At 40.7% G+C, this 26,342-nt stretch overlaps 1 protein-coding gene across 1 annotated transcript in view; it reads left to right on the top strand.

Annotated features, from left to right (window-relative positions):
- supv3l1 (SUV3-like helicase) overlaps positions 1 to 18,618 on the top strand; it is a 41,238-nt gene extending 22,620 nt beyond the window's left edge. The window contains exons 10-15 of the mRNA XM_063071498.1: positions 2,807 to 2,900; positions 5,167 to 5,386; positions 8,438 to 8,518; positions 8,655 to 8,831; positions 12,519 to 12,667; positions 17,142 to 18,618. Of these exons, the coding sequence (XP_062927568.1) occupies positions 2,807 to 2,900; positions 5,167 to 5,386; positions 8,438 to 8,518; positions 8,655 to 8,831; positions 12,519 to 12,667; positions 17,142 to 17,598 (1,178 nt within the window). The 3' untranslated portion in view covers positions 17,599 to 18,618. The remainder of the gene's footprint in view (positions 1 to 2,806; positions 2,901 to 5,166; positions 5,387 to 8,437; positions 8,519 to 8,654; positions 8,832 to 12,518; positions 12,668 to 17,141) is intronic.
- The last annotated feature ends 7,724 nt before the right edge of the window (positions 18,619 to 26,342 follow it).

Below are 26,342 nucleotides of genomic sequence, written 5' to 3'. Positions count from 1 at the left end.
TGGCTATAAGAGAAATAAAGGCCAAAATATGCAGATCATGTATTTCCAAAATAATATAATTTCCTCCAACAATACCAAATAAGGCAGTCAAAGGATTAGGTTTAAAATTTACTTTAAAAAGCATGGAAAAAGTTTGAAATACTTCCTTCCAATATTTTTCAAGACTCAGGCAAGTCCAAAACACATGGATTAGTGAAGCTTCTCCATTATTACATCTATCACAATAGGGAGTTCTGTTTCATGATATAGTGCTGTTTCATGACGCTCCCATAGGGACTGCCTCATGCTGGAGTAACATTTCCCTGAAATCTCCAGTAGGTCTGTGCTTTCCCCAAGTACCCATAGGTCCTGACTTTGGTCATTATGCTGTGCCCTGAACTTCCATGGTTGTGGTTTCACATGTGAATAATTCACATCGTGGAAAAGTAATGCTGGAAAAATGAATGAAGGAGAGCCTTGTATTGATATATAAAAGATCATTCAGTCTATTTGCACGTGGTGAGAGCAGTAACCGAAGTGATGAATTCTCCAACTAAAACAGCTATGTGACTTGATTTGTGCAAGATCAGTTAACCTGCCTACTGCAAAAGTTCCCCAGCTTGTGAATTATTTGGTTTTGTATATTCACTGTGGGGAAGGACGTTCATGTTGGGGATTTAACTGAAAACCAATTTTTGGTAACAGTGCATTTCCCTTGTGTTCCAGCTTGAGGTCTTATACCATGCAGCATAAATGAATTGATTCAATGCCGTCACAAAAAGGAAAGACAGATGTGGACTGCAGGATCATACTCCTGCTTGCCAGCAATGTGCAATGGCTCTTCCTCCTATGCTTGACCGTATAACATTCTGGCAGTGTTGTTCTTTATCTGTTGTGTTGACTGTCTCAGAGAGCATGCTAAGAGCCAACCTCCACTGGTGCAATGCGGAGTGAGGGGTCTCTGATTTCTCAGTCACTGAGTTTGCCATCAAGATACTGGGAAGAATCCAGTGGTAGATGCTAGTATTACATTATTATTTCACTTTTTGTATGACTTTACTTTTTCCAAACCTTGTTTTCTTTATACTTTTTTTTTCCTGTGTAAGCATGAACAGAGAGGAAGTGAGTAAGTCACTGTAAACCATGGCACATTGAGCAGCTGGGCCACTGATGACTGTGGATGAAGAGATTGTACAGCATGTATGTAATTGTAATCATAGAGCACTGCACTCAGAAACAGGCCCTTCTGACCATCTACTCCATTATGAACTATTCTCATCCACTCACACCTGGACCAGAGGTCTCCATATCCCTTCTATCCAAATTTAAATGTTGAAATTGAATTCACACCCACCACTTCTGTGGCAGCATGTTCTATACTTGCACCATTCTATGAGTGAAGGAGTTCCCTTTCATATTTCCCTTAAATGTTTCACCTTTCACCCTTAACCTCCAGTTCTAGTCTCACCCAACCTCAGTGGAAAAAGCTTGCTTACGCATTTACCCTATCTATACCTCTCAATTTTCTATAACTCCATCCCATCTCCCCTCATTCTCCAACACTTCAGGGAATAAAGACCTAACTTATTCAACCTTTCCCTATAACTCACACCCTCAAGTCCTGGCAACGTTCTTGTAAATTTTCTCTGTATTCTTTCAACCTTACATTTTCCCCGTAGGTAGGTGACCAGAATTGCACACAATACTACAAATTTGGCCTTACCAATGTCTTATGCAACTTTGATGTAGCATCCCAACTCCTGTACTCAGTACTTAGATTTATGAAGGCCATTGTACCAAAAGCACTCTTTATGACCCTATCTACCTTCACTTTCAAGGAATTATGGATCTGTATTCCCAGATCACTCTGCTCTACCACATTCTTCAGTGCCCTACCGTTCACTATGTAAGTCCTATCCTGGTTTGCCCTCCCAAAGTGTAACATGTTGTACTTGTGTGCATTTAATTCCTTTGCTATTTTTCAGCACATTTTCCAGCTAGTTCAGATCCTGCTGCAAGCTTTGATCGCCTTCCTTGCTGTCCACTGGCTGTTATCTGTAAATTTGCTGATCCAGTTTGCCACATCATCATCCAGATCGTTGGTATAAATAACAAGCAAAAATGGACCCAGCACTGATCTCTGCGGCACAGTCTTAGTCACAGGCTTCTAGCCAGAGAGTCAACCATCTACTATCACTGTCTGGCTTCTCCCATGAAGCCAATGTCAAATCCAGTTTACTACCTCATCTTGAATGCCAAGTGACTAAACTTTCTTGACTAGCCTCCCATGTGGAACTTTGTCAAAGACCTTGCTAAAGTCCATGTAGACAATGTCCACTGCCTTTCCTTCATTAACTTTTCTGATAAACCAATTGAAAAACTATTTAAATGGTTTAAGCACGATCTCCCATACACAAAGTCATGTTGACTTATCCCTGATCAAGTCCTGTCTGTCCTAATGCTTAAATATCCGGCCCTTTAGAAAACCTTTCACTAATTTATCCACTACTGACTTCAGGCTCACCAGCCTATAATTTCTTTGCTTATTCTTAGAGCCTTTTTAAACATTAGGTAGTACAACGGAACAATGATAAACCCCACTTTTTAAATCTCGCACTCACTCACCACTAGCAGTGCCTTGCACGATCTCAAGCCTGCTGAATGTGATGCAGAAGGTGTTGGTAGAGGCATAATTTTGCTTTTGGATGTCAGTGATTAGTGGTATCCCCTGAGGATCAGAACTGCAGCCCTTGCAATTTATGAAGTAGATAATGCATTGTTGTGTTGTGATCTGATTTACTGATTTTTGTCTTTATCATTACCATAGGAACAAAGTTGGCTCAAGCAAAGAAATTTAATGATCCAGATGATCCCTGTAAGATCATGGTTGCTACCGATGCCATTGGAATGGGCTTGAACTTGTGAGTATACCATTGATTTGTAAACGTTTACTCTCTTATCATGAGTGTACAGCTCACAGATTTTTAAAAGTTGTTTTCTCCTCTTATAATATTCAAAGTAAATATATTAACAAAGTATATATATGTCACCATATACAACCCTGAATTCATTTTCCTGCGGATATACTTAATAAATCTGTAATAGAATAATAACCATAATGGAATCAATGAAAGTCCGCACCAACTTGGGTGTTCGACCAGTGTGCAAGGGACAACAAATTGTACAAATACAAAAGAAAGAAAGAAATAATGAATAAATAAGCAATAAGTATCAAAAACATAAGGTGAAGAGTCCTTGAAAGTGGGTCCATAGCTTCTGGGAACATTTCAATGATGAGGTAAGTGAAGTTGAGTGAAGTTATCCCCTTTGGTCCAAGAGCCTGACAGTTGAGGGGTAATAACTGTTCCTGAACCTGGTGGTGTGAGTCCTAAGGCTCCTATACCACCTTGATGACTGCAGTGAAAAGCCCTGGGTGATGGGGGTGCTTGACGATGGATGATATTTTCCTGCAACAACATTCTGTTTAGATGTCAATGGCGCGAGGGGTTTCTACGTGATAGACTGAGCTGTATCCCTGTATCCACTACTTTTTGTAGGATTTTCTGCTCAAGAACATTGTTGCTTCCATATCAGGCTTCGATGCAGCCAATCAATATACTCTCCGTCACACAATCTATAGAAGCTTACTGTAGTGGCTCATGTGTCATGTTACAAGTATCAACAGTGAGCATCTGTAGACTCTTGCATTGTGGAGCTGACCACACCATTGTCGACAGTAAAAGGCAGGGAAGCTATCTGTGTAGATGGGCACACTTTTAACTGTGCAGAAGGCACTCTGTGCTGTGAATTGCCTCTTCACTGTGGGTCACCAAAAAAGGAAAAAAAAATTGTGATCTGTACCTTAGAACTAGAGCCATAGTCAACAGTGTGGAAGCAGGCCCTTCAGCTGAACTGCTCCGTGCCAACCAAGACTCCCATCTAGGTTAGCCCCATTTGCTCACGCCTGGCCCATATCCCAAAACATTTCCTTTCCATGTACCAGTCAAAGTGCCTTTTAAGTGTCATTAATATATTGTCTCAAGCACTTTCTCTGGCAATTCATTCCATATACTGACCACCCGCTGGATGAAAATGTTGCCCCTCTGATTCCTATTAAACCTTTCTAAACATATGGCCTCTAATTCTTGATTCCCTAACCCTCAGGTAAATAGAATTGTGAGGAGCATAGATAAGCTGAGGTCTGCACTACCCTGTCTATGCACCTCATGATTCTATACACACTTTCATTCTCCAACAGTCCAATGTATAAAGTCCTAACTTGCTCAAATTCTCACCCTGTCTCAGTCCCTTGAGTTCTGGTATCAGTTCTAGAATTTTCTTCTCTGCCCTCATAGTGCGAAACAAATTAATACCACCTCCAGGCAGGTTGAGTAGTGATTAACAAGTCTTCAGCGTTTTGTAGTAACTGATACCACTAATTTTTGATGTCTACAATATCATTATCATTCCCTCGTCTCTGCACTGATTCATTTTTTTTCCGCAACTTAAAAAATACATGTTTTGTATATAGTTCTGATCGCCATATTAGAGGGAGATGTGGTAGCAAAAGATTACAGAAGAGATTCAGCACAATGGAATGGAGGGCTGTAGTTATAAGGGGAAATTGGATAGGCTGGGTTTATTCTCAATGGAATGTTGCAGACTGAGGGGAGTCTTTATGGAGATTTGTAAAATGAGATGCAGATGAGATGGTTAAAATATTTTTCACAGGCATGGTGGTGTAGAACTTGGAGGGTGCTGGTTTCCGGTGGAAGGGGAAAATTTTAAAGAAGTGAGGGGTAAGTTTTTTCCACACAGAGGATGTTGAATTTTGAATTCGCTTTCAGAGAAAATGATAGAGACAAATATGTATTAAACACTTTCAAGCCATTTGGATAGGAAAAGTGTGCTGGCCCTAATACGAGCAGATGGGATTAGCGTAGATGGGTATCATGTTTGGTGTGGAAATGGTGAGCTGTAAAGGCCTGTTTCTGTGCTGCATAATTCTATTATTTCCAACTTCTAATTTGGAAAAAAAAAATCATCAAAATGTTAACTTGTTTCTTCACAGATGCTGACTAAACTCCTGAGTATTTCCAGCATTTTTTGCTTTTCTTCCAAGCTTCCAACTGCAAGTTTTTTCTTCTTGATAATTTTACAACACAACAACCATTGTCTCTTGTGCAGGAGTATAAAACGGATTATTTTCAATTCCCTCATGAAGCCAAGTATAAATGAAAAGGGAGAGAAGGAGATGGACAGGATAACCACCTCCCAGGCTTTGCAGATTGCTGGAAGAGCTGGCAGGTTTTCCACAGCGTTTAAAGAGGGAGAAGTTACCACAATGAATCGCGATGACCTTCCTGTGCTAAAAGAGATTCTGAATCGGCCTGTTGATTCCATTGAGGTGATCATTTTATTTAACTTGAAAACTAGGGAAGGGCAAGGTGGAAGGTGGAAGGAGGAAGGGGAGACAGGTAGACACGGAGTTCTTTTACATTGAAGGCCCTCAGAAAGAATGAGAGAAAGGTTGCAGTGATGTTAAAGACAGGATTGATATCGGAAGAACATACAGTTGCAAGGAAAAGTTTTTGAATCCTTTGTAATTACCTGGTTTTCTACATTAATTACTCATAAAATGTGGTCTGATCTTCATCTAAGTCACAATAATAGACAAACAGAATCTGCCTAAACTAATTACACACAAACAATTGTACTACTTGTCAATACTGAGTACACCATTTAAACAATCACAGTCTAGGTTCTGGGGTAATGCCTTCTACAAAAGCTATTTGGAGTCAGGTATTCCAACAATGAGATGAGATTGGAGGTGTGGGTTGTAGAGGTGCCCTGCCCTATCAAAAAGACCCACAAAGTCAGGTTACTGACAGAGCCTGCTCTTCTCAAGAAAGCAACACACAAAAATGTGGAGGGACTCAGCAGCACCTGATGAAGGGCCTCTGCCTGAAACGTTGACTGTACTTCTTCCATAGTTGTCTGGTATGCTGAGTTCCTCCAGTATTTTGTGTCTGTTGCTTGGATTTTCAGCGTCTGCAGAGTCTCTTGTTTGTGGATGGTCTTCTCAAGAAAGATCTGTTTTTGTGCACCATGCCTTGATCAAAGCAACTTTCAGAGGACCTCAGAAGAAGAATTGTAGAGATGCATGAAACTGGAAAAGGCTGCAAAAGCACTTCTAAAGACCTGGGTGCTCATCAGTCCACAGTAAGAGAAATTGCCTACAAATGGAGGAAACTCAGTACTGTTGCTACTCTCCCTTGGAGTGGGCATCCTGCAAAGATCACACTAACAGCACAATGTGCAATGCTGGAGGAGGTGTAAAAGAACCCAAGGGTAACAGCAAAAGACCTGTGGAAATCTCTAGAAATTGCTGGAGTCTCTGTACATGGTCCACTATAAGAAAAACACTGAACAAGAATAGTGCTCATGGAAGGACACCACAGAGGAAACCACTGCTCTCCAAAAAAAAACAGTGCTGCATGTTTCAAGTTTGCAGAAGACCACCTGGATGTTCTACAGTGTTTCTGGGACAATGGTCTGTGGACACATGAGACAAAAGTTGAACTTCTTGGCAGAAATACACAATGCTATGTTTGGAGGAAAATGGCACTGCACACCAACACCAAAATTTCATCCCAACCATGAAGCAAGGTGGAAGGAGCATCGTGGTTTGGGGCTGCTTTGCTGCCTCAGGGCCTGGGCAGCTTGCAGTCGTTGAGGAAACAATGAATTCAAAATTGTATCAAGACATTTTATAGGAGAATATCAGGATAGTGGTCTTTCACCTAATGCTTGACAATGATCTGAAACACAGGAGTGAATCAGCAACAGAATGGTTTAAAAAGAAGAAAATTTGTGTTTTGGAATGGCCAAGTTAGAGTTCAAACCTTAACCCATTTGAGATGCTGCGGCATGACCTGAAGAGGGCTGTTGATGCAAGATATTCAAAAAATATTGATTAACTTGAAACAGTTTTGTAGAGGAATGGTCTAATATCCCTCTTCACCATTGTGCAAGTCTGATCAGTGGCTACAGGAAATGTTTGGTGGAGGTTATTGCTGTTGAAGAAGGTTCTACCAGTTATTAAATATAAGGCTTCACATACTTTTTTCCAGCCTGGACTGTGAATGATTAAATGTGTTCAATAAAGGCATGAAAAGTACAATTATTTGTGTGTTATTCATTTTAGGTGGATTGTATTTGCCAATTATTGTGACTTAGATGAAGATCAGACTACATTTTATGAGTAATTAATATAGAAAACCAGGTAACTGCAAAGTGTTCACAAACTTTTTCTTGCAACTGTGTCGTACGTTGGAGGCCATTAATTCAAATTCATTGCAGTCTGGGAAACAGTAACGCTACAGGATTGTGATTGTTATCGTACTTGGTGCAATTGAAGGTGGATACTAAATATTGCCTTGCCAGCTTTACTCAATATTTTTTAAAAAAGTCTAAATGCCTTTTTTCCATAGTGTATTACTTTAAGACCATCAAGGAAAATAGATAGAGGTTTGGTGTAAGGCAGGAACAGTCTGTACAAATTTCTGAATGCCTTTTGTAACCCAGTGTTCCCAAAATCAAAATTTCTAAGAAAGAGTTTGGATTGTGTTCTCAGTACTAAGAACACCAACGAACCAATGTTCTTCAAAAACAAAGTCACTCTAAAACATAGAGTGCATTTGAATATTATTTAGTTAAAGTATTTTTACGTGCAGTATTTTAAAGAGAGTTTGTATTTCAAATGTTGATTGTACTGTTGCCCAGTCCCACAGATCAATTACAAAGCATACTGGGTGAGAATATAAATGGGTTTGACTGTTGGATTGCATTAGGTGAGATTAGCTGTTATGTTTGTGGTACTGGGAAGCCGGGTGGCTATGAGTAACACACGAGAGACGGAGAGATGAGGAACAAAAGTGCAGCTGTTTATTTTACTTGTAAGTCATCTGCCCAGAATGCCCTCTCATATTACATTTAGTATGCAATACACAGGGAAGCTTAGCAGCAACTCATAAGGGTAAAAATATGCATGAATACATAAAATTAGCCATTGACCAAAAGGGAGTGAGCTGTCAGGTACCTTCAGAGCTGATTGCCTGCTCCTCTTCCAAGAACACAACTGTTCCCAGATTGTCAGATAATGCTTGGAGAGGGAGCATGTGATGTCCGCTGGCTTTCTGGAGGCTTACAAGAACTGGATTGCATCCTTGACAGGATAATAATGTTTTACTTTAACCTCCAGTTTATAAATACTGAATTGAGAACAATGAAACAATTGCATATATGCTAATAAAGTATTTTTTAAAGAAAGTTGCAGGCTGCTTGTGCCCTCTGCTCACAGTGCCTGGAGATTATCTAGTGATCGGCAGATGATCTGCAGAAGGGAACAGGGTACGAGGGTGCACTTATGTATTTATTAATTTTCATAAACTTCCAGATAGCCGGGTTGCACCCCACCGCAGATCAGATTGAGATGTTTGCATATCAGCTCCCAGAGGCCACCCTATCAAATCTGATTGTAAGTATTTTACAGAGGTATATACTGTGAGATCTCTGCCATGTGAAATTTTCATTTGTTATTTAATTACTGATTAATTTTCTACTTATAAAATTAATGTGCTATTCCTTGTTCACAAATCTTTCTGTGGAAACAGGATATATTTGTGAACCTCTCCCAGGTGGATGGACTCTATTTTGTGTGCAATATTGATGACTTCAAGTTCCTGGCTGATATGATTCAACACATTCCACTGAATCTCCGTGTGCGATACGTTTTCTGTACTGCACCAATCAACAAGAGGCAGCCCTTTGTCTGCACCTCTTTCCTGAAGGTATGTTATTTATGCTTTCACCCTTGAGGTTGCAATCACTCTTGTCAGCCCTTATTTGGCATCTTGGACAACATCAGGCCCTCTGAAGATTCTTTAAGCCAGTGTGTAATTTTCTGCAGAAAAGCTGGCAGCTAAATTTTCTTACTGCATGCTCCCATACACAGCATTGCTTGATAGTGGTCAGGTAACCCGTTTAACCCTCTGATTGAGGGGTAGATATTGGCTGGGACAAACAAGAACATTTGGGAGCAGGAGTGAGCTAAGTGACTCAGTAAGATTACAGCTGATCAGTCTGCTAGCCTCAACTTAATGTCTGAACTCTGTTTGCTGCCTGGTCCTACAACCTTGATTCCCCTAAAGTCTAAAACTATCACAACAGTGAATACTTGATGAGTGTGCCTCCATATCTGTGGGAGCTCATAACTTTGTTGTGTATATTAATGATTTGGTTCTAAATGTAGGTGACATGATGAGTAACTTTATGGATAACATTAAAGCTGGTTGCATAGTAGACATTGTATGTTGTCCAATATTACACTAGGATCTGAATTTTCTGGTAAAGTGGGTTAAGGAATGGCAGGTGGAATTTATCTTGCACAAGTGTGAATTAATGCATTTTGAGAATTATAACCAGGGCAGCACAATGTCCTGGGGTGTGCAGAGACCTAGGGGAACAATAGTTCCCTCAAAATGGTGACATATTTAGACAGAGTGGTGGTGAAGGAAGTGTTGAGCATGCTTTTCTTCGTTGGTTGCATATTGAGTACAAGTGTAGGGAAGTCATGTTGGAAACTACAAGCTGTTGGTGAGACCACAGTTGGAGGATTGTGTGCAGTTGTAATGACGGTATAGTGGAAGCAACATGATTAAGCTAGAGACAGTGCAGAAGAGGTTCCAGATTGAAACTTCGGGCTTGATTGAGGTAGTGGGAACTGAGCCCAAAAGCAAAACAAACTGATGTTTAGCTGAGCCAGATTAAAAGGTCAAGGCTTCGGGGCTGAGGGCAAAGAATGAGCCAGTGTTCAGCTTACTACTCAGTGAGGTTTTACTTGCCTTAGTGCTGAACTGCCTCTACGGTTATGAAAAGGTTATCATATGAGGAGCGTCTGGCAGCTCTTGGGCTCTATTCCCTGGAGTTCATGAGAATGAGGGGGGATCTCAGAAACATTCCGAATGTTAAAAGGCCTGAATAGATTAGATATGGCAAAGTTATATCCCATGGAAGGGAAGTCTAGGACAAGAGGGCACGACTTCAGGATTGAAGGACATCCATTTAGAACAGAGATGTGGAGAAAGTAATTAGAGGGTGGTAAATCTGTGAAATTTGTTGCCATGAGCGGATGTGGAGTCCAAATCATTGGGTGCATTTAAGGCAGGGATAAATAGGTTCTTGATTAGCCAGGGTATCAAAGGGTATGGGGAGAAGACAGAGGAGTGGGGATGTCTGGAAGAATTGGATGGCGGAGCAGACCTGGTGGGCTGAATGGCCTACTTCTGCTCCTATATCTTATGGACTCACTTTTGAAACTGTGTGGTCCATGTTCTGTATTATTTGTTTACCTTTTTATTGTTTGCATGATTTGTTCTTTTTTTTTGCACATTGGGTGTTTGGCCATCTTTGTAATGTGGGGTTTTTTGTGGATCCTATTGTGTTTCTTTGTTTTGTGGCGGCTTGCAAGAAGATGAATCTCAAGGTTGTATCTATATGTACTTTGAACTTTTGAACAGGAATATTGCTGGAACGGGAGGGCTTGAACTGTAAGGGGAGACTCTTTTTCCCAGGAATCTGACCCACCCTATAGAGATTTATAAGATAGAGATGTGTAAATAGATAACCAGTATTTTTCCCACACATTTAATACCAGAGGCCATGCATTTAAGTTAGAGGGGTAAGTTGAAAGATGCGCAGGGCAGGTTTTTTTTAAACAGTGGTAGGTGCCTGGAATGCACTTTGAGGGGTAGTAGTGGAGGTAAATACATAGAGGTGTTTAGGTAGCAAATAAATATGGAGGGATATGTACATTCTATAGGTAGAAGGGATTGGATGAGTTAGGCATTTAAGTAATTCAGCACAACATCTTGGGCTGAAGGGCCAGTTACTGTTCTGTGTTCTATAAAATTATGAATTGCATAGATAAGATGGATGGTCACTGTCTTTTTCCCAGGATAGGGGTGTCTAGAGTTTGAGGGTATAGGTTTAAGTTAGGAGGTGAATGATTTAAATGGATTCTGAGCGGCAAGTTTTTCCACACCGATTCATGGATAGGCATGTGGAGTGTAGAGCCCTGAGGAATTGTAGAGTCAGGTACGATTACAACACTTGAAAAACATTTGGATATGTACATGGATAGAAAAGATTTAGAGATATGGACTAAATGCAGACAAATGGGACTAGCTCAGGAAAGTATCTCGGGCAGAATGTATGACTTGGGCCAAAGAGCTTGTTTCCCTACAATATAAATATACAACTCTATGATTAAAGGCTTTCTTAAATGACTATCTTGCTAAGCATTGGAATATACTGTAGATCTTTTCACTAAGAAAAACATCTTGGCATGTACCTAGTCAAGTTTCTTGTAACTTAACATATGATAATTTTTTATATATATCAACTGCAGAAATTATAGGCTCTATACATTTAATCCTTCGCAACTGATTACTGCTTTACACCTGGAATCAATTTGGTAGAATATGAGATCCCTTCTTAACCTGTTCTGAGAATAGAGCAATTGATCTCACAGTCTAACTGAGATAGCAGACAGTCTTTCTTTCAAAAGATACCTCCTTACCCGCCCATCGCCTCCCTGTGGTGCTCTTTCCTGCCCCTCCCCCCCACCTTTTTTCTTTCTTTCATGGTCTTCTCCCTCTTTCACTAATCAACTTCCTAGCTCTGCTTCATTCCCCCGACTCCAAGTTTCACCTATCACCTGGTGTTTTCTCTCTCCACTCACCCCACCTTTTAAATCTACTCCTCAGCACCCCCCCCCCACCCCAGTCCTGCGGAAGAGTTTTGGCACGAAACGTCAACTGCTTTTTTCCATTGATGCTGCCTGGCCTGCTGAGTTCCTCCAGCATTTTGTGTGTGTTGCTTGGGTTTCTAGCATCTGCAGATTTTCTCTTGTTTGTAAACAGATTATCTCTTCAGATCTTGTACTTTTCTAGAGCTTGATAATTCTCTGTGAATCAGTGGTGCCCTGAGACGATTAAAATGCCAGTGAATACCCAGATTCGACAGTAATATGCCTAATGTTTTTAGAATACTCGCTTATTATAAATTATTGAGGAATGGCTGATACCATCAATGTAGTAGAGCTCTGAAGTGATAAGATCGTGAATGCTATGCGTATGCTATGTATGTATGCACTGAATCAACCAAGGAATGCATTGAATGTTTTAAAAACTAACTGGCTGCATATAGGAGTCATTACAGTTTATTGATTAGCTCTTAGTAAATCCATTATCTAAAAGACAATGTTGCACACCATAGACAAACTACTTGTAATAATTAAATAAAACCACCTACTTCGACACAGCTATATTCGCCCAAATGATTTGTGACTCTAGAGAGTGACAGAAAGTTGGTTATCTAAATAACATAGAATATTGCATAGTTAATATGCCATTGCTTTGATATTTTCTAATGTGATCTTGGTTACTTTTAACGATATGCCTTTTTGAATTTTATAGTTTGCGCGACAGTTCAGTAGGAATGAGCCGCTAACATTTGACTGGTTGTGCCGGCACATTCACTGGCCATTGACACCGCCACAGAATATCAAAGACCTCGTACATCTGGAGGCAGTGCACGATGTGTTGGATCTCTATCTTTGGTTAAGGTGGGGTTTTTTTAAGTATTTGTTTTCAGGATTTGGTCTGCTGTTGAGGGCAGTACTTATTACCCCCCATGAGCAGATTCCTGAACCTCTGCTATACTTATCAAGATGCTTGTTGCTTGGATAAAGATCTCTAATCTTTCATGGAAGTGAAGCTGTCTGAGGCAGAGGTGACGGGGTGCCATGAGGGAGAAGCTCACAGATGATGAGGTTCTATGCACCTATTGCATGTGACCTTCTGGGCACAGTTGGGTCTTATTGAAGACGTCCTGGCAGAGAATGCAGCAATGGTGTGGCAGCAGTAGAGGTAGTAGATGTTTGAGGAGTTTTACAGTATGCTCATCGAGTGGGCTGCATTATCATGAATGGAGATGAACTTCCTGGGTGTGAGAATCAGGAAGGTTGTGTCAAGTGCCTTGAAGATGGTGGAAAGGTTTAACGGAGTTATGAATTATGTAAGTTTCTGAGCTGCTGTTACAGTCACAGTTTATCAGTGGCTGGTCTCATCAATTTTCTGGTGACCATCTACCCTTTTGCAAATCCCCTCCCCACAGTGCTTGCAATGCCCTCTCATTCCCATTTGATTCCACTTCAGTTCCCTGGGATGCTGATGGGTTGATTAATGGTAATGCTGATGAATATTAGGGAGAGATTGTTTCCTGACACTACAATGTTACTTTCTTCATGCCTGAATGTTATTCATATTTTGCTGATGCAAACACTGAGTGCATCATTTTCTGAGGAATTGCAAATGGAATTGAAAATTGATGTAATCATCATCAAATTCCAAATCAGAGCGTATCACACAAAAGAAATGAACAGCTAAAGATAACTGGACCCAGGGCACTCCCTTGAGGAATAACCCCAGTAATGCCCTAATGATGAACAATGCAATCATCTTCTTTTATACAAGGTGCTTATCCAGCTGGTAGGGACATTGCTCCTTGACTCCCGTTGATGTCATCTTTGCCAGGGCTCCTTGATGCCAGCCTTATCAATGCTAATGACCTTGCCGTTGGAATTCAGCTCAATTATCTGGATCAATTCTGTAATTAGATCTGGGTTTCATTGGTTCTGTTAAGTTCATAACTCAGTAACACTAAATGAGCTTTAATAAGTAAATGCTACCTGACAGCAGTGGTGACATCTTCCATCACTTTGGGAGTAGAATATGGGATGTAATTCAGTACCGTATGTGAACAGAACACAACTGCCTTTGTGGTCATGCTTGGTAGATGCCACTGCTTTAGCTGTGCCAGAGCAGATGAAGCATAAATCTTTAACATTGTAGCTGGAAGGTTTTGTGCATTAATTTGGAGTGAATTGAATTGGTGAAGATTGCCTTCTGTGTTTGTGAGATCCTATGAGGAGTTGGCTATGCTGTGTGTAAATAATACTGCTTTGTTTTTAGCACTGTTGCTTTACATGAAAGTCATTGGATTTAGATGATTTTAGAGGAGGTGCCTCTTCCTGGATGTTTGCTTTTCCACCATCATTGTTTATTAAGAGCATCCTGACTGGCTGCATCACTGCCTGGTATGGGAAATGTACCTCCCTTAATCGCAGGACTCTTCAGAGAGTGGTGCAGACAGCCTAGCGCATCTGAAGTTGTAAACTTCCCATGATTCAGGACGTTTACAAGGACAGGTGTGTAAAAAGTGCCCGTAGGATCATTGGGGACCCGAGCTATCCCAACCACAACCTATTCCAGCTGTTACCATCTGGGAAGTGGTACTGCAGCATAAAACCCAGGAACAACAGGCTTCGGGACAGCTTCTTCCACCTGGCCATCAGACTGATGAACTCGCGCTGATTTGAGTGTACTGTATATTACATTGACTGTTCTATTTATTATAAATTATGATAAATTACTACAATTACACATTGTACATTTAAATGGAGACATAACGTAAAGATTTTTACTCATTTATGTGAAAGATGTAAGAAATGAAGTCAATTCAATTCAGAAGCTGTGATTGCTTGTTTATTGCTTTTGCTATTTAGCATACATGTAGTCTACCTACCTATTTTCCTACACTGCTTCATTTTTAGTTGTGCATGTTGCTGTTTCTAGTATGTTTTTCACACCCTCTCATTGAACCAGTTATAATCTCCTGGCATGCAGACAAAGTGAATGGTACAACAGGTTGCAGATTGTGGAAGAAAACATTGACTGCTACCGGTCCACAACTCTTTTGCAACATAAGTTTGGAGTCTCTGATTCTCCAATGTGACATGTTTAACACGCTGAATTAATTTGGCACAGATGATTTTGTTTTTGTGAGGCTGTTCATACTGTATTCATACTGAAAGAAGGATACTACCGTGGCTATCAAGTGAAGTCAGAGTCAAAGTAAAAGCAAGAGAGAGGGCATACAAGGAAGCCAAAGCTAGTGGGAAGATGGAAGATTGGGAAGCTTTTAAAAACTTGCAGAAGGAAACTAAGAAGGTCATTAGGAAGGAAAAGATGAATTATGAAAGGAAGCTGGTGACTAATATCAAAGCAGATACTAAAAGCATCTTTTTAAGTATATAAAGTGTAAAAGAGATTCGAGGGTGGATATAGAACCAATACAAAATGACGCTGGAGATATTGTAATGAGAGATGCAGAGATGGCAGAGGAACTGAATGCGTATTTTTCATCAGTCTTCACAGTGGAAGACACCTGCAGTATACCGGATATTCAAGAGTGTCAGGGAAGTGAAGTATGTGCAGTGAAAATTACAACTGAGAAGGTGCTCAGGAAGCTTAATGGTCTGAGGATGGATAAATCTCCTGGGCCTGATGAAATGCACCCTCGGGTTCTGAAGGAAGTAGCTGGAGAGATTGTGGAGGTATTAACAATGATCTTTCAAGAATCAATAAATTCTGGCACTATAACAGATGACTGGAAAATTGCAAATGTTGCTCTGCTATTTAAGAAGGGTGGGAGGCAGTAGAAAGGAAACTATAGACCTGTTAGCTTGACATCAGTGGTTGGGAAGTTGTTGGAATCGATTGTTAGGGATGAGATTACGGAGTACCTGGAGGCACATGACAAGATAGGCCAAAGCCAGCATGGTTACCTGAAAGGAAAATCCTTCCTGACTGCAATTTTTTGAGGAAATTACAAGCAGGGTAGACAAAGGAGATGTAGTAGATGTGGTGTACTTAGATTTTCAGAAGACTTTTGACAAGGTGCCGCACATGAGGCTGCTTAGCAAGATAAGATCCCATAGAATTACAGGGGAGTTACTAGCATGGGTGGAGCATTGGCTGATCGGCAGAAACAGAGAATGGGAATAAAAGGATCCTATTCTGGCTGGCTGCTGGTTACCAGCGGAGTTCCACAGGGTTTTTTGTTGGAACTGCTGCTTTTTATAATGTATGTCAATGATTTGGACTATGGGATTAATAGATTTGTGGCTAAATTTGCCGATGATACAAGGATAGGTGGAGGAGTGGGTAGTGTTGAGGAAACAGAGAGTCTGCAGAGAGACTTAGATAGTTTAGGGGAATGGGCAAAGAAGTGGTAAATGAAATACAATGTTGGAAAGTGTATGGCCATGCACTTTGTGGAAGAAATAAACAGGCAGACTATTATTTAGATGGGGAGACAATTCAAAATGCAGAGATGCAAAGAGTCTTGGGAATCCTTGTGCAGGATATCCTAAAGGTTAACCTCCAGGTTGAGTCGGTGATGAAGAAGACAAATGCAATGTTGGCATTCATTTCTAGGGGTATAGAATATAAGAGCAGGGATATAATGTTGAGGCTCTATAAGGCACTTGTGAAACCACATGTGTGCAGTTTTGGGATCCTTATTTTAGAAAGGATATACTGACATTGGAGAGTGTTCAGAGAAGATTTGCGAGAATGATTCCAGGAATGAAAAGGTTACCATATGAGGAACGTCTGGCAGCTCTTGGGCTGTATTCCCTGGAGTTCAGGAGAATGAGGGAGGATCTCATAGAAACATTCCGAATGTTAAAAGGCCTGAACAGATTAGGTATGGCAAAGTTATTTGCCATGGTAGGGGAGTCCAGGACAAGAGGGCACAACTTCAGGATTAAAGGACGTTCATTTAGAACAGAGATGTGGAGAAATTACTTTAGTCAGAGGGTGGTAAATCTGTGGAATTTGTTGCCATGAGCTGCTGTGGAGGCCAAATCATTAGGTGCATTTAAGGCAGAGATGGATAGGTTCTTGATTAGCCAGGCAATCAAAGGGTACGAGGAAAAGACAGGGATTGGGGATGACCGGAAGAATTGAATGGTGGAGCAGACTCGACGGACTGAATGGCCTGCTGCTCCTATATCTTATGTTTTTTTGGATTTGGGATTTTTAAACACTGTTCTCGCAATTCCACTAAACTATACAGGAAGAGTCAGTTGGTATAATCTTAGTTGATAACTTTTTCAGCATGATTTGGAATTTGAATACATTTCAACCTGGTCTTGATTTGTTAATTTCTCTGGTCATTATTTTGCTTTCCAGTTATCGGTTCATGGATATGTTCCCAGATGTGAATTTTGTCCGGGATATTCAGGCTGAACTGGACACTATCATACAGATTGGAGTAAAGAACATCACCCGTCTGATCCGTGCATCTGATTCAGATTCTATTACTGCTGCTGTGGGACCCGATGGTTCTAATCATGGAGGAGTACGGGAAAAACGTAGGATAAATATGGATAATGTCAATATATCCCGGCGGCTACGGGGGTCCAAAGCACTAGGCTACAGACCAGTGACTTCTGAAACAGATGCACCTGTGCGAGCTGGTGACTCCTTGAGTGCAAGGCTGGTCCAGGAAGGACACCTTACAGCTGAATTACTGCAGCAGCTTCGAGAGGAATGGTTAGCAAGTCACGATCTCCAAGGTCGTAGAGACACTGCTGTGCAAGCTGTGAGTAAAGCAACTTACAAAGGATCGAGGAAGAAGAAGAAATAAATTCAGTATATTTATTTGACTGAAGTTTTTTGCTACCAGTATAATCAATAAAGAAGTGATTGGACTATATGTAAATTGCCAGATTTATCAGTTTGATATCTTTGGCAACAGTATAGAAGTCATAGTAAATATATATATTTTATATAAGAGCCTTGACTTTTTCAATACTGAAACATGAAAATTCACAGTAGATTAATGATAGTGGTTTGCAAAAGAAGTACCAGGCATCCCATCAGACCAGAACTGGATTCACAGCAGAAACCTGCGTTTTTTTTAAAAGGACAGAGCAACAGAGATGTGGAGTGAAGAAATTGCAGAGCTGAGGCCCAGGCAACTGAACATGCAACAGCAGTAATGGAACCTAGGAAGTGGTAAATGTAGTGAGAGAGGTCTTTCAGGGCTATGGGACCAGATGAAGTTACTGTAGTGGGACGGGAAGAAGCAATAGCAGGGTTTGAACAGAAGAAATAGTATTTTCAAATTGGTGTATATCACGAGATTAAGCAATAAGTAGTCAATTCACATTGAGGGGATAGATGATCAACATTTTATAGAACTTGCAGTCCGAGAAGCAGAGATAGGTGCCCTTAAGTTTTTTAAGGTTGGAAGATGGGAAATCGTTCAAAACATGATGGAATGAATTTTTTAAAAAGTCCTGGATGAGGCTTTCCGCAGCTTTGCACAAACAAAAGCCTCTGAACTCATGTGAAGTCACTTTTCATTTTAAATAATAATCTGCTGTTTGATTCCTCTTATCAGTGGATGACCTTGCATTTTCATAGTTGGACAAACTTCATACAGGAAGTGTTGGAGGTTTGGATGGAACATGTCAACTTAAGAATCACTGCGTGTTTGGAGAGAAAAAAGGCTTTTATTTGAAAATTGAATTAGTACTGATAAAAACGATGTGGAGTAACCTCGATCTCTTTATTGACAGGGCCTCCTGTGCCATAGAACCAATATATGGGCTTGTTTTTTTTTATCTATTTACAAAATAAGGTATTGTCAGAGTGCTTAAATATATGTGGCCCATTTCATCAAAAAGGTAATCACCCTATTTGAAGAGCAGTACCAATAGAGTGACACCTATAGACACTCATTCTAACAATTGAATCCAGGGTAACGTGTGTGACCATGATTGTCACATCACAATGGCAGCCAGTGAATTGCAACTTGGTCTCAACTCTGGGAGGTGACAGGTCAAAACACACCGTTCAGTGTCAGTCTTGAAGGAGCAGTTTTGGTCAGAGCTTTCAATGATTAACACCTGCGTTTTATTGTCTTGAAGCTGTTTCCTTTCATATGTCGTGGTAAGGACAAGATTACCTCAATTACCTGTGAAGGATTTTTGTACTTTGAAGAAAGAATTTCTCATACTTGCCATACTGGAAGTGAGATTGTTAATTGAGAGCATTGTTTATATTTGTATTAGTGGAACTAACTGAAAAGTGAATGGCAATGTATGGACCATAAGACCTAGAAGCAAAGTAGGCCATTCGGCCCATTGAGTGTTCTGCTATTTGATGGTGGATAATTTATTATCCCTCTCAAACCTGTTCTGCTTTTCACCCGTATCATTTGTCGCCTTTAATCAAGAACCTATCAATCTCCACTTCAAATATGTTCAGTGACTTGGTCTCCACAGCTGCCTGTGGCAATGCATTCTGTAGGTTCATCACCCTCTGGCTAAAGAAATTCTACCTCATCTCTGTTCTAAATGGATGTGTTCCTAATCTGAGACTGTGCCTTCTGGTCCTAGACTCTCCCCACTATAGGAGACATACTCTCCACATCCACTCTGTCTTGGCCTTCCAATATTCAGTACGTTTCAATCAACCCCCCCCCCACCCCCATTCTTCTAAAATCCATAATGTACATGCCCAGAGCCATCAAATGCTCCAAATACATTAACCCTTTCATTTCTGGGATCATTCTCATGAACTTCCTTTTGGCCCATTCCAATACCATATATATAACCATATAACAATTACAGCACGGAAACAGGCCATCTCAGCCCTTCTAGTCCGTGCCGAAGTCTTACTCTCACCTGGTCCCACTGACCTGCACTCAGCCCATAAACCCCCATTCCTTTCCTGTCCATACAGTCCAATTTAACTTTAAGCGACAACATCAAACCTGCCTCAACCACTTCCGCTGGAAGCTCGTTCCACACAGCTACCACTCTCTGAGTAAAGAAGTTCCCCCTCATGTTACCCCTAAACCTTTGCCCTTTAACTCTCAACTCATGTCCTCTTGTTTGAATCTCCCCCACTCTCAATGGAAAAGGCCTATCCACATCAACTCTTATCTATCCCCCTCATAATTTAAAATACATCTATCAAGTCCCCCCTCAACCTATGTTCCAAAGGATAAAGACCCAACTTGTTCAACCTTTCTCTGTAACTTAGGTGATGAAACCCAGGTAACATTCTAGTAAATTTTCTCTGTACTCTCTCTATTTTGTTGACATCTTTCCTATAATTCGGTGACCAAAACCTTACACAATACTCCAATATTGGCCTCACCAATGCCTTGTACAATTTCGACATTACATCCCAACTCCTATGCTCAGTGCTCTGATTTATAAAGGCCAGCATACCAAAAGCTTTCTTCACCACCCTATCCACATGAGATTCCATCTTCAGGGAACTAGATTATTCACCATTATTCCTAGATCCCCCTGTTCTACTGCATTCTTCAATGCCCTACCATTTACCATGTATGTCCTATTTTGATTTAGTCCCACCAAAATGTAACACCTCACATTTATCAGCATTAAACTCCATCTGCCATCTTTCAGCCCACTCTTCTAACCAGCCTAAATCTCTCTGCAAGTTTTGAAAACCTACTTCATTATCCACAACTCCACCTATCTTAGTATCATCTGCATACTTACTAATCCAATTTACCACCCCATCATCCAGATCATTTATGTATATGACAAACAACATTGGACCCAGTACAGATCCCTCAAGCACACCACTAGACACCGACATCCAATCTGACAAACAGTTATGCACCACCACTTTCTGGCGTCTCCCATCCAGACACTGCTGAATCCATTTTACTACTTCAATATTAATACCTAACGATTGAACCTTCTGTGTGGGACCTTGTCAAAGGCCTTACTGAAGTCCATATAGACAACATCCACCGCTTTACCCTTGTCAACTTTCCTAGTAACCTCTTCAAAAAATTCAATAAGATTTGTCAAACATGACCTTCCACGCACAAATCCATGTTGACTGTTCCTAATCAGACCCTGTCTATCCAGATAATTATATATACCATCCCTAAGAATACTTTCCATCAATTTACCCACCACTGACGTCAAATTCACAGGCCGATAATTGCTAGGTTTACTCTTAGAACCCTTTTTAAAGTACTTCAAAGCTCCAGTACTTCCTCTTCTTTAATCATCATAGTTTCCATAACTTCCCTACCTGTTTCTCTAATCTTACCCAATTCAATATCCTTCTCCTTAGTGAATACCGAAGAAAAGAAATTGTTCAGAATCTCCCCCATCTCTTTTGGCTCCACACATAGCTGTCCACTCTGATTCTCTAAGGGACCAATTTTATCCCTCACTATCCTTTTGCTATTAATATAACAGTAGAACCCTTGGTATTTATTTTCACCTTACTTGCCAAAGCAACCTCATATCTTCTTTTAGCTTTTCTAATTTCTTTCTTAAGATTCTTTTTACATTCTTTTTCTTCCTCGAGCACCTCATATTCTCCAAGCTGCCTATATTTATTGTAGATCCCTCTCTTTTTCCGAACCAAGTTTCCAATATCCCTTGAAAACCATGGCTCCCTCAAACTTTTAACCTTTCATTTCATCCTAACAGGAACATAAAGATTCTGTACTCTCAAAATTTCACCTTTAAAAGACCTCCATTTCTCTATTACATTCTTCCCATAAAACAAATTGTCCCAATCCACTCCTAAATCCTTTTGCATCTCCTCAAAGTTAGCCTTTCTCCAATCAAAAAATCTCAACCCTGGGTCCAGACCTATCCTTCTCCATAATTATATTGAAACTAATAGCATTGTGATCACTGGACCGGAAGTGCTCCCCAACACAAACCTCTGTCACCTGACCTATCTCATTCCCTCACAGGAGATCGAAAACTGCCCCTTCTCTAGTTAGTACCTCTATGTATTGCTGCAAAAAACTATCCTGCACACATTTTACAAACTCCACACCATCCAGCCCTTTTACAGTATGGGCTTCCCAGTCTATGTGTGGAAAATTAAAATCTCCCACAATCACAACCTTGTGCTTACTACAAATATCTGCTATCTCCTTACAAATTTGCTCCTCCAATTCCCGCTCCCCATTTGGTGGTCCATAATACACCCCCATAAGAGTTACTGCACCTTTCCCATTCCTCAATTCCACCCAAATAGCTTCCCTAGACGAGCCCTCTAATCTATCCCCCCAGAGCACCGCCGTAATACTTTTTCTGACAAGCAATGCAACCCCTCCCCCTCTTGTCCCTCCCATGCTATCACACCTGAAGCAATTAAATCCAGGAATATTTAGTTGCCAATCACACCCCTCCTGTAACCATGTTTCACTAATAGCTACCACATCATACTTCCAGGTATCAATCCATGCTTTAAGCTCCTCCACCTTTCTTATAATGCTCCTAGCATTAAAATAAATGATTTAAGAAATTTTCCACCTCTAACGGTGCAAACAACTTTATTATTTTCTTTTTCTTCCTTCTTCCCTACATCTGTTCCTACACTCTGGTTCCCCTCCCCCCTGGTATCTAGTTTAAATCCACCGGAGCCTCTCAAGCAAATCTACCTGCAAGAATATTTGTCCCCCTCCAGTTCAGGTGTAGACCATCCTGCCAGAACAGGTCCCACCTTCCCTGGAAAACTGCCCAATTATCTATAAATCTGAAGCCCTTCCTCCTGCAGCCTGTCTTCAGCCACGTGTTGATCTGTGCTATCTTACTATTTCTAAACCCGCCTGCACGTGGCACTGGTAGCAATCCTGAGATTGCTATCCTGGAAGTCCTGTCCTTAAACTTGGCTCCTAACTCCCTAAACTCTCCTTTCAAGACCTCCTCACTCTTCCTAGGAAACATAGGAAACATCTCCAGATCTACTCTTTCGATATGGTCACACATCATTCTTCGCAGTTCTAGTGAATACAGGCCCAGAGCCATCAAATACTCCTCAAATAAGCCATTCAATACCAGAATCATTTTTGCAAACCTTCTTTGTATCATCTCCAATGTCAGCACATCCTTTCTTTGATTAGGGACCCGAAACTGCTCACAATACTCCAAATGAGGCCTCACAAGTGCTTTATAAAGTCTCAACATTATAACCTATTCTAGTCTCTCAGAATGAATGCTAAAATCAGATTTACCTTCCTCAACCCAAAATTAACCTCCAGGGAATCCTGCACAAGCGCTCAGAAGTCCTGTTGCACCTCAGATTTTTGAATCTCTCTCCATTTAGAAAACAGTCTATGCTTTCATTCATTCTATAATAAACTTGAACTTGAGTTGGCTTATGAGAGCTTCCAGGATACAGAGTTATGGATTCACACACTTTCACGAGACTTGGCACCTGAAATTATCCCTCCTGCTGGGACAGAAGACGTTTTCTTAGAAAAATCTTCAGTGGATGATCCTTCAGACTGTCTCCCTGTGGAAGTCCCACAACCCGAGCTTGCAGACCAGCACATCCTTTTCTCATTAAGGGGCCCGAAACTGAGTGCAGTCTGAGCAAAGCATTCTTGCTTTTTTTTTATATTCTAGTCCTTTTGCAATGATTGCTCACCTAATAAGCTATAGCTACCCAATTTTTTTTTTAAAGATATAAAGATTGCTGATAAAGTGGAGTAAATTGCTAAACGATGACCTCTGAAGTCTGTTCCCTCAACTGGAACCATCTCTCGTCTCACTGGTCCTGTAAGCATCATGTATTGCTTTGTCCGAGTTTTGTATTGTTTTTGTTGAATTATTGTTACTTGGCATCATCACCATAAATCCAGTGATGACTTTGTCTTTCTCTCAGAGCACACCTAAACTTCCCAATTCTCTCCAATGTCTCTGCTCATCATTTAAACTGCCCTACATAGAATCTCATATTCAAAGTTGCCCTGGTATATGTTAACAACAGGAATTCTGCAGATGCTGGAAATTCAAGCAACACACACAAAAGTTGCTGGTGAACGCAGCAGGCCAGGCAGCATCTCTAGGAAGAGGTGCAGTCGACGTTTCAGGCCGAGACACCATAAATCATAGGAGAAGAATTTTAAAGATTTAAAAATTGCTGATAAAATGGAGTAAATTGCTAAAAGATGGCCTCTGGAGCCTGTTCCTTCAACTGGAACCAAATCTGCTCCGCCATTCCATCATGGCTGATACGTTATCCCTCTCAGCCCATTTTCCTGCCTTTTCACTGTAACCTTAGACCCCCTTACTAATCAAGAACCTATCAACCTTCATTTTAAGTATACCCAATTATCTAGCCTCCATGGCTGTCTGTGGCAATGAATTCCATGGATTTACCACACTCTGGCTAAAGAATTTTATTAATTTATTTAGAGATACAGTGCGGAACAGGCTCTTTGTGCCATGCTGCCCAGCAACCCACTGATTTAACCCTAGCCTAATCACAGGACAATTTACAATGACCAATTAACCAATGAAGTGGTGTGTCTTTGGGCTGCAGGAGGAAACCACAGCATGGGGAGGCAACCCATGCTCACATGGGAAGGAACGGACAGACTTGGTTACAGATGGCGCTGGAACTCCAAACTCTTGACATTCTGAGCTGTAATAGCGTTGCACTAACTGCTATGCTACCGTTACTAGAGCCATGTACAAATCATGACGCTAACTAATCCTTCTCAAATCCACACAATTATATGCGCTATTAGCTTTCATACCCAGCACCATCCTTCAATTAATACTGTTTTAGAGTCATACAGCACAGAATATGCCCTTCACCTCACCATGTCTGTGGCAACAATTAAGTATCAATTGCCAGCATTTAGTCCGTAGCCTTTCATGCCTTAGAGGTTCAAGTATACATCTAGGTACTTTTTAAAACATTGTTAGAGTAACTGTCTCCACCACCTTCTCAGACAGTGCATTTCAGATTGCACCCATCCTCTGGATAAAACAAAATTCTCAGATCCTCTATTCCTCTTCTCACCCTGCCCATGTTCATCATAACTGGTTACTACACTACAGCAAAGAACTCCTGTTAGACATATACAGAGCTGCACACTATATTTGAAGCATGGCCTTCTTGATGTCTTGTACAGCTGATTTAAAAAAAAGGTCTCAACTTGTAAAATGCAGTAAAGACAAGTGTGCCATATGCCTTCACCACCCTGTCTAAATGTGTTGCCGCTTTCAGGGAACCAAGCAGCCCTAGGTGTCTTTGGTCAATAACTCTCCCAGACCCTGCCATTCACTGTGCTTGATTTGCCCAGATTTAATTTCCTAAAATCCATTACTTTGTCTTCATCCAAGTTAAACAGCATCTGCCATCGCTTTGCACACTTTCCCAGTGAATTCCTCTGCATCACTGTTTAAAAGGGAAGTCCCTCTTGGTGCCATCTGGTCCTAAATTCTCCACGAAGCATCCTCCATGTTTACTGTATCTAGGCCTTTTAATATTCTACAGATTTCAATGAGATTCCACCCCCCCTCCCCCATTCTACTAAACCCCAGTGAGAACAGGGCCAGAGCCATCAAACACTCCTTATGTTAATCCTTTCATTCCCAGATTATTCTTATGAACCAGCACATCATTTCATAGATCTGAGGCTTAAATCCGCTCACAATACTCCAAATTCAATCTTGCTACCTTTAATCCCTTCAGTCTTAAAACATACTTCTCTCAGACACACTTTCATTTATCAAGTTTCAGGTTTTCCCCCAGCCTTCTCAATTTATCTCTTACAGAAAGAGGATTATAATCTCCACCATACAAAATTCCTCTTTAAAAACGCAAGCACGAGGAATTCTGCAGATGCTGGAAATTCAAGCAACAGTGAACAAAATTGGAGGCTTTTCATTGATTTATATTCTCCTATACAAAGTCCTCACAGCACACCATCAAAATTTCTACTCAGAGAAAGCACCTGCCCAAAAGCAATGAATATTGAACCAGCTCCATTTTTTCTCTCCTCTTCTTGTATTTGAAATGTTTATGCTTATGTAATCCTTGTGCCATTTGAATTCATTTCTGTTCATTCTCACAACTTCAATTGAATAACTTGTGAATTGTGCTTAAGATCTCTATTCAGTCCATCACAAAGCAACCTTTCTCCTGTTTTGCAACTATGCCCTCCTCTATCACCTATATCATTAAATAGACTTTGGTCACTGAGACTACAGTGCCTTGTAGAAGTATTCAGCCCCTAATTATTTATAACCTGAGTATTTATAATCATGGATTTTCATCAATTTAACTGAGAATTTTTATCTGTGAACCATGAGCTTTTTTTAGAGCCCAAAACAGAGAAAATCGTAAAGCAGGAAAAACTAAAAATTCAAAACCTGAAATGTCAGCACCTAAAAAGCATTCATTGCCCTTTGCTCAGTACTTAGTTGAACCATGTCTTGCAGCTGTTACAGCCAGTAGTCTTTTTGGATAAGTCTCCATTAGCTTTGCAATCTGTTGGAGCAAGATTTGCCCATTTTTCTTGCAAAATTGCTCAAGCTCTGCTAAGATATTTGGGGAACAGTGGTGGGCAGC

This window comes from Mobula hypostoma, chromosome 19, assembly GCF_963921235.1.
Source record: "Mobula hypostoma chromosome 19, sMobHyp1.1, whole genome shotgun sequence".
Lineage (NCBI taxonomy): Eukaryota > Metazoa > Chordata > Chondrichthyes > Myliobatiformes > Myliobatidae > Mobula > Mobula hypostoma.
Note: the sequence above shows the minus strand (reverse complement) of the source record. Positions and strands in the feature narration are given on the sequence as shown.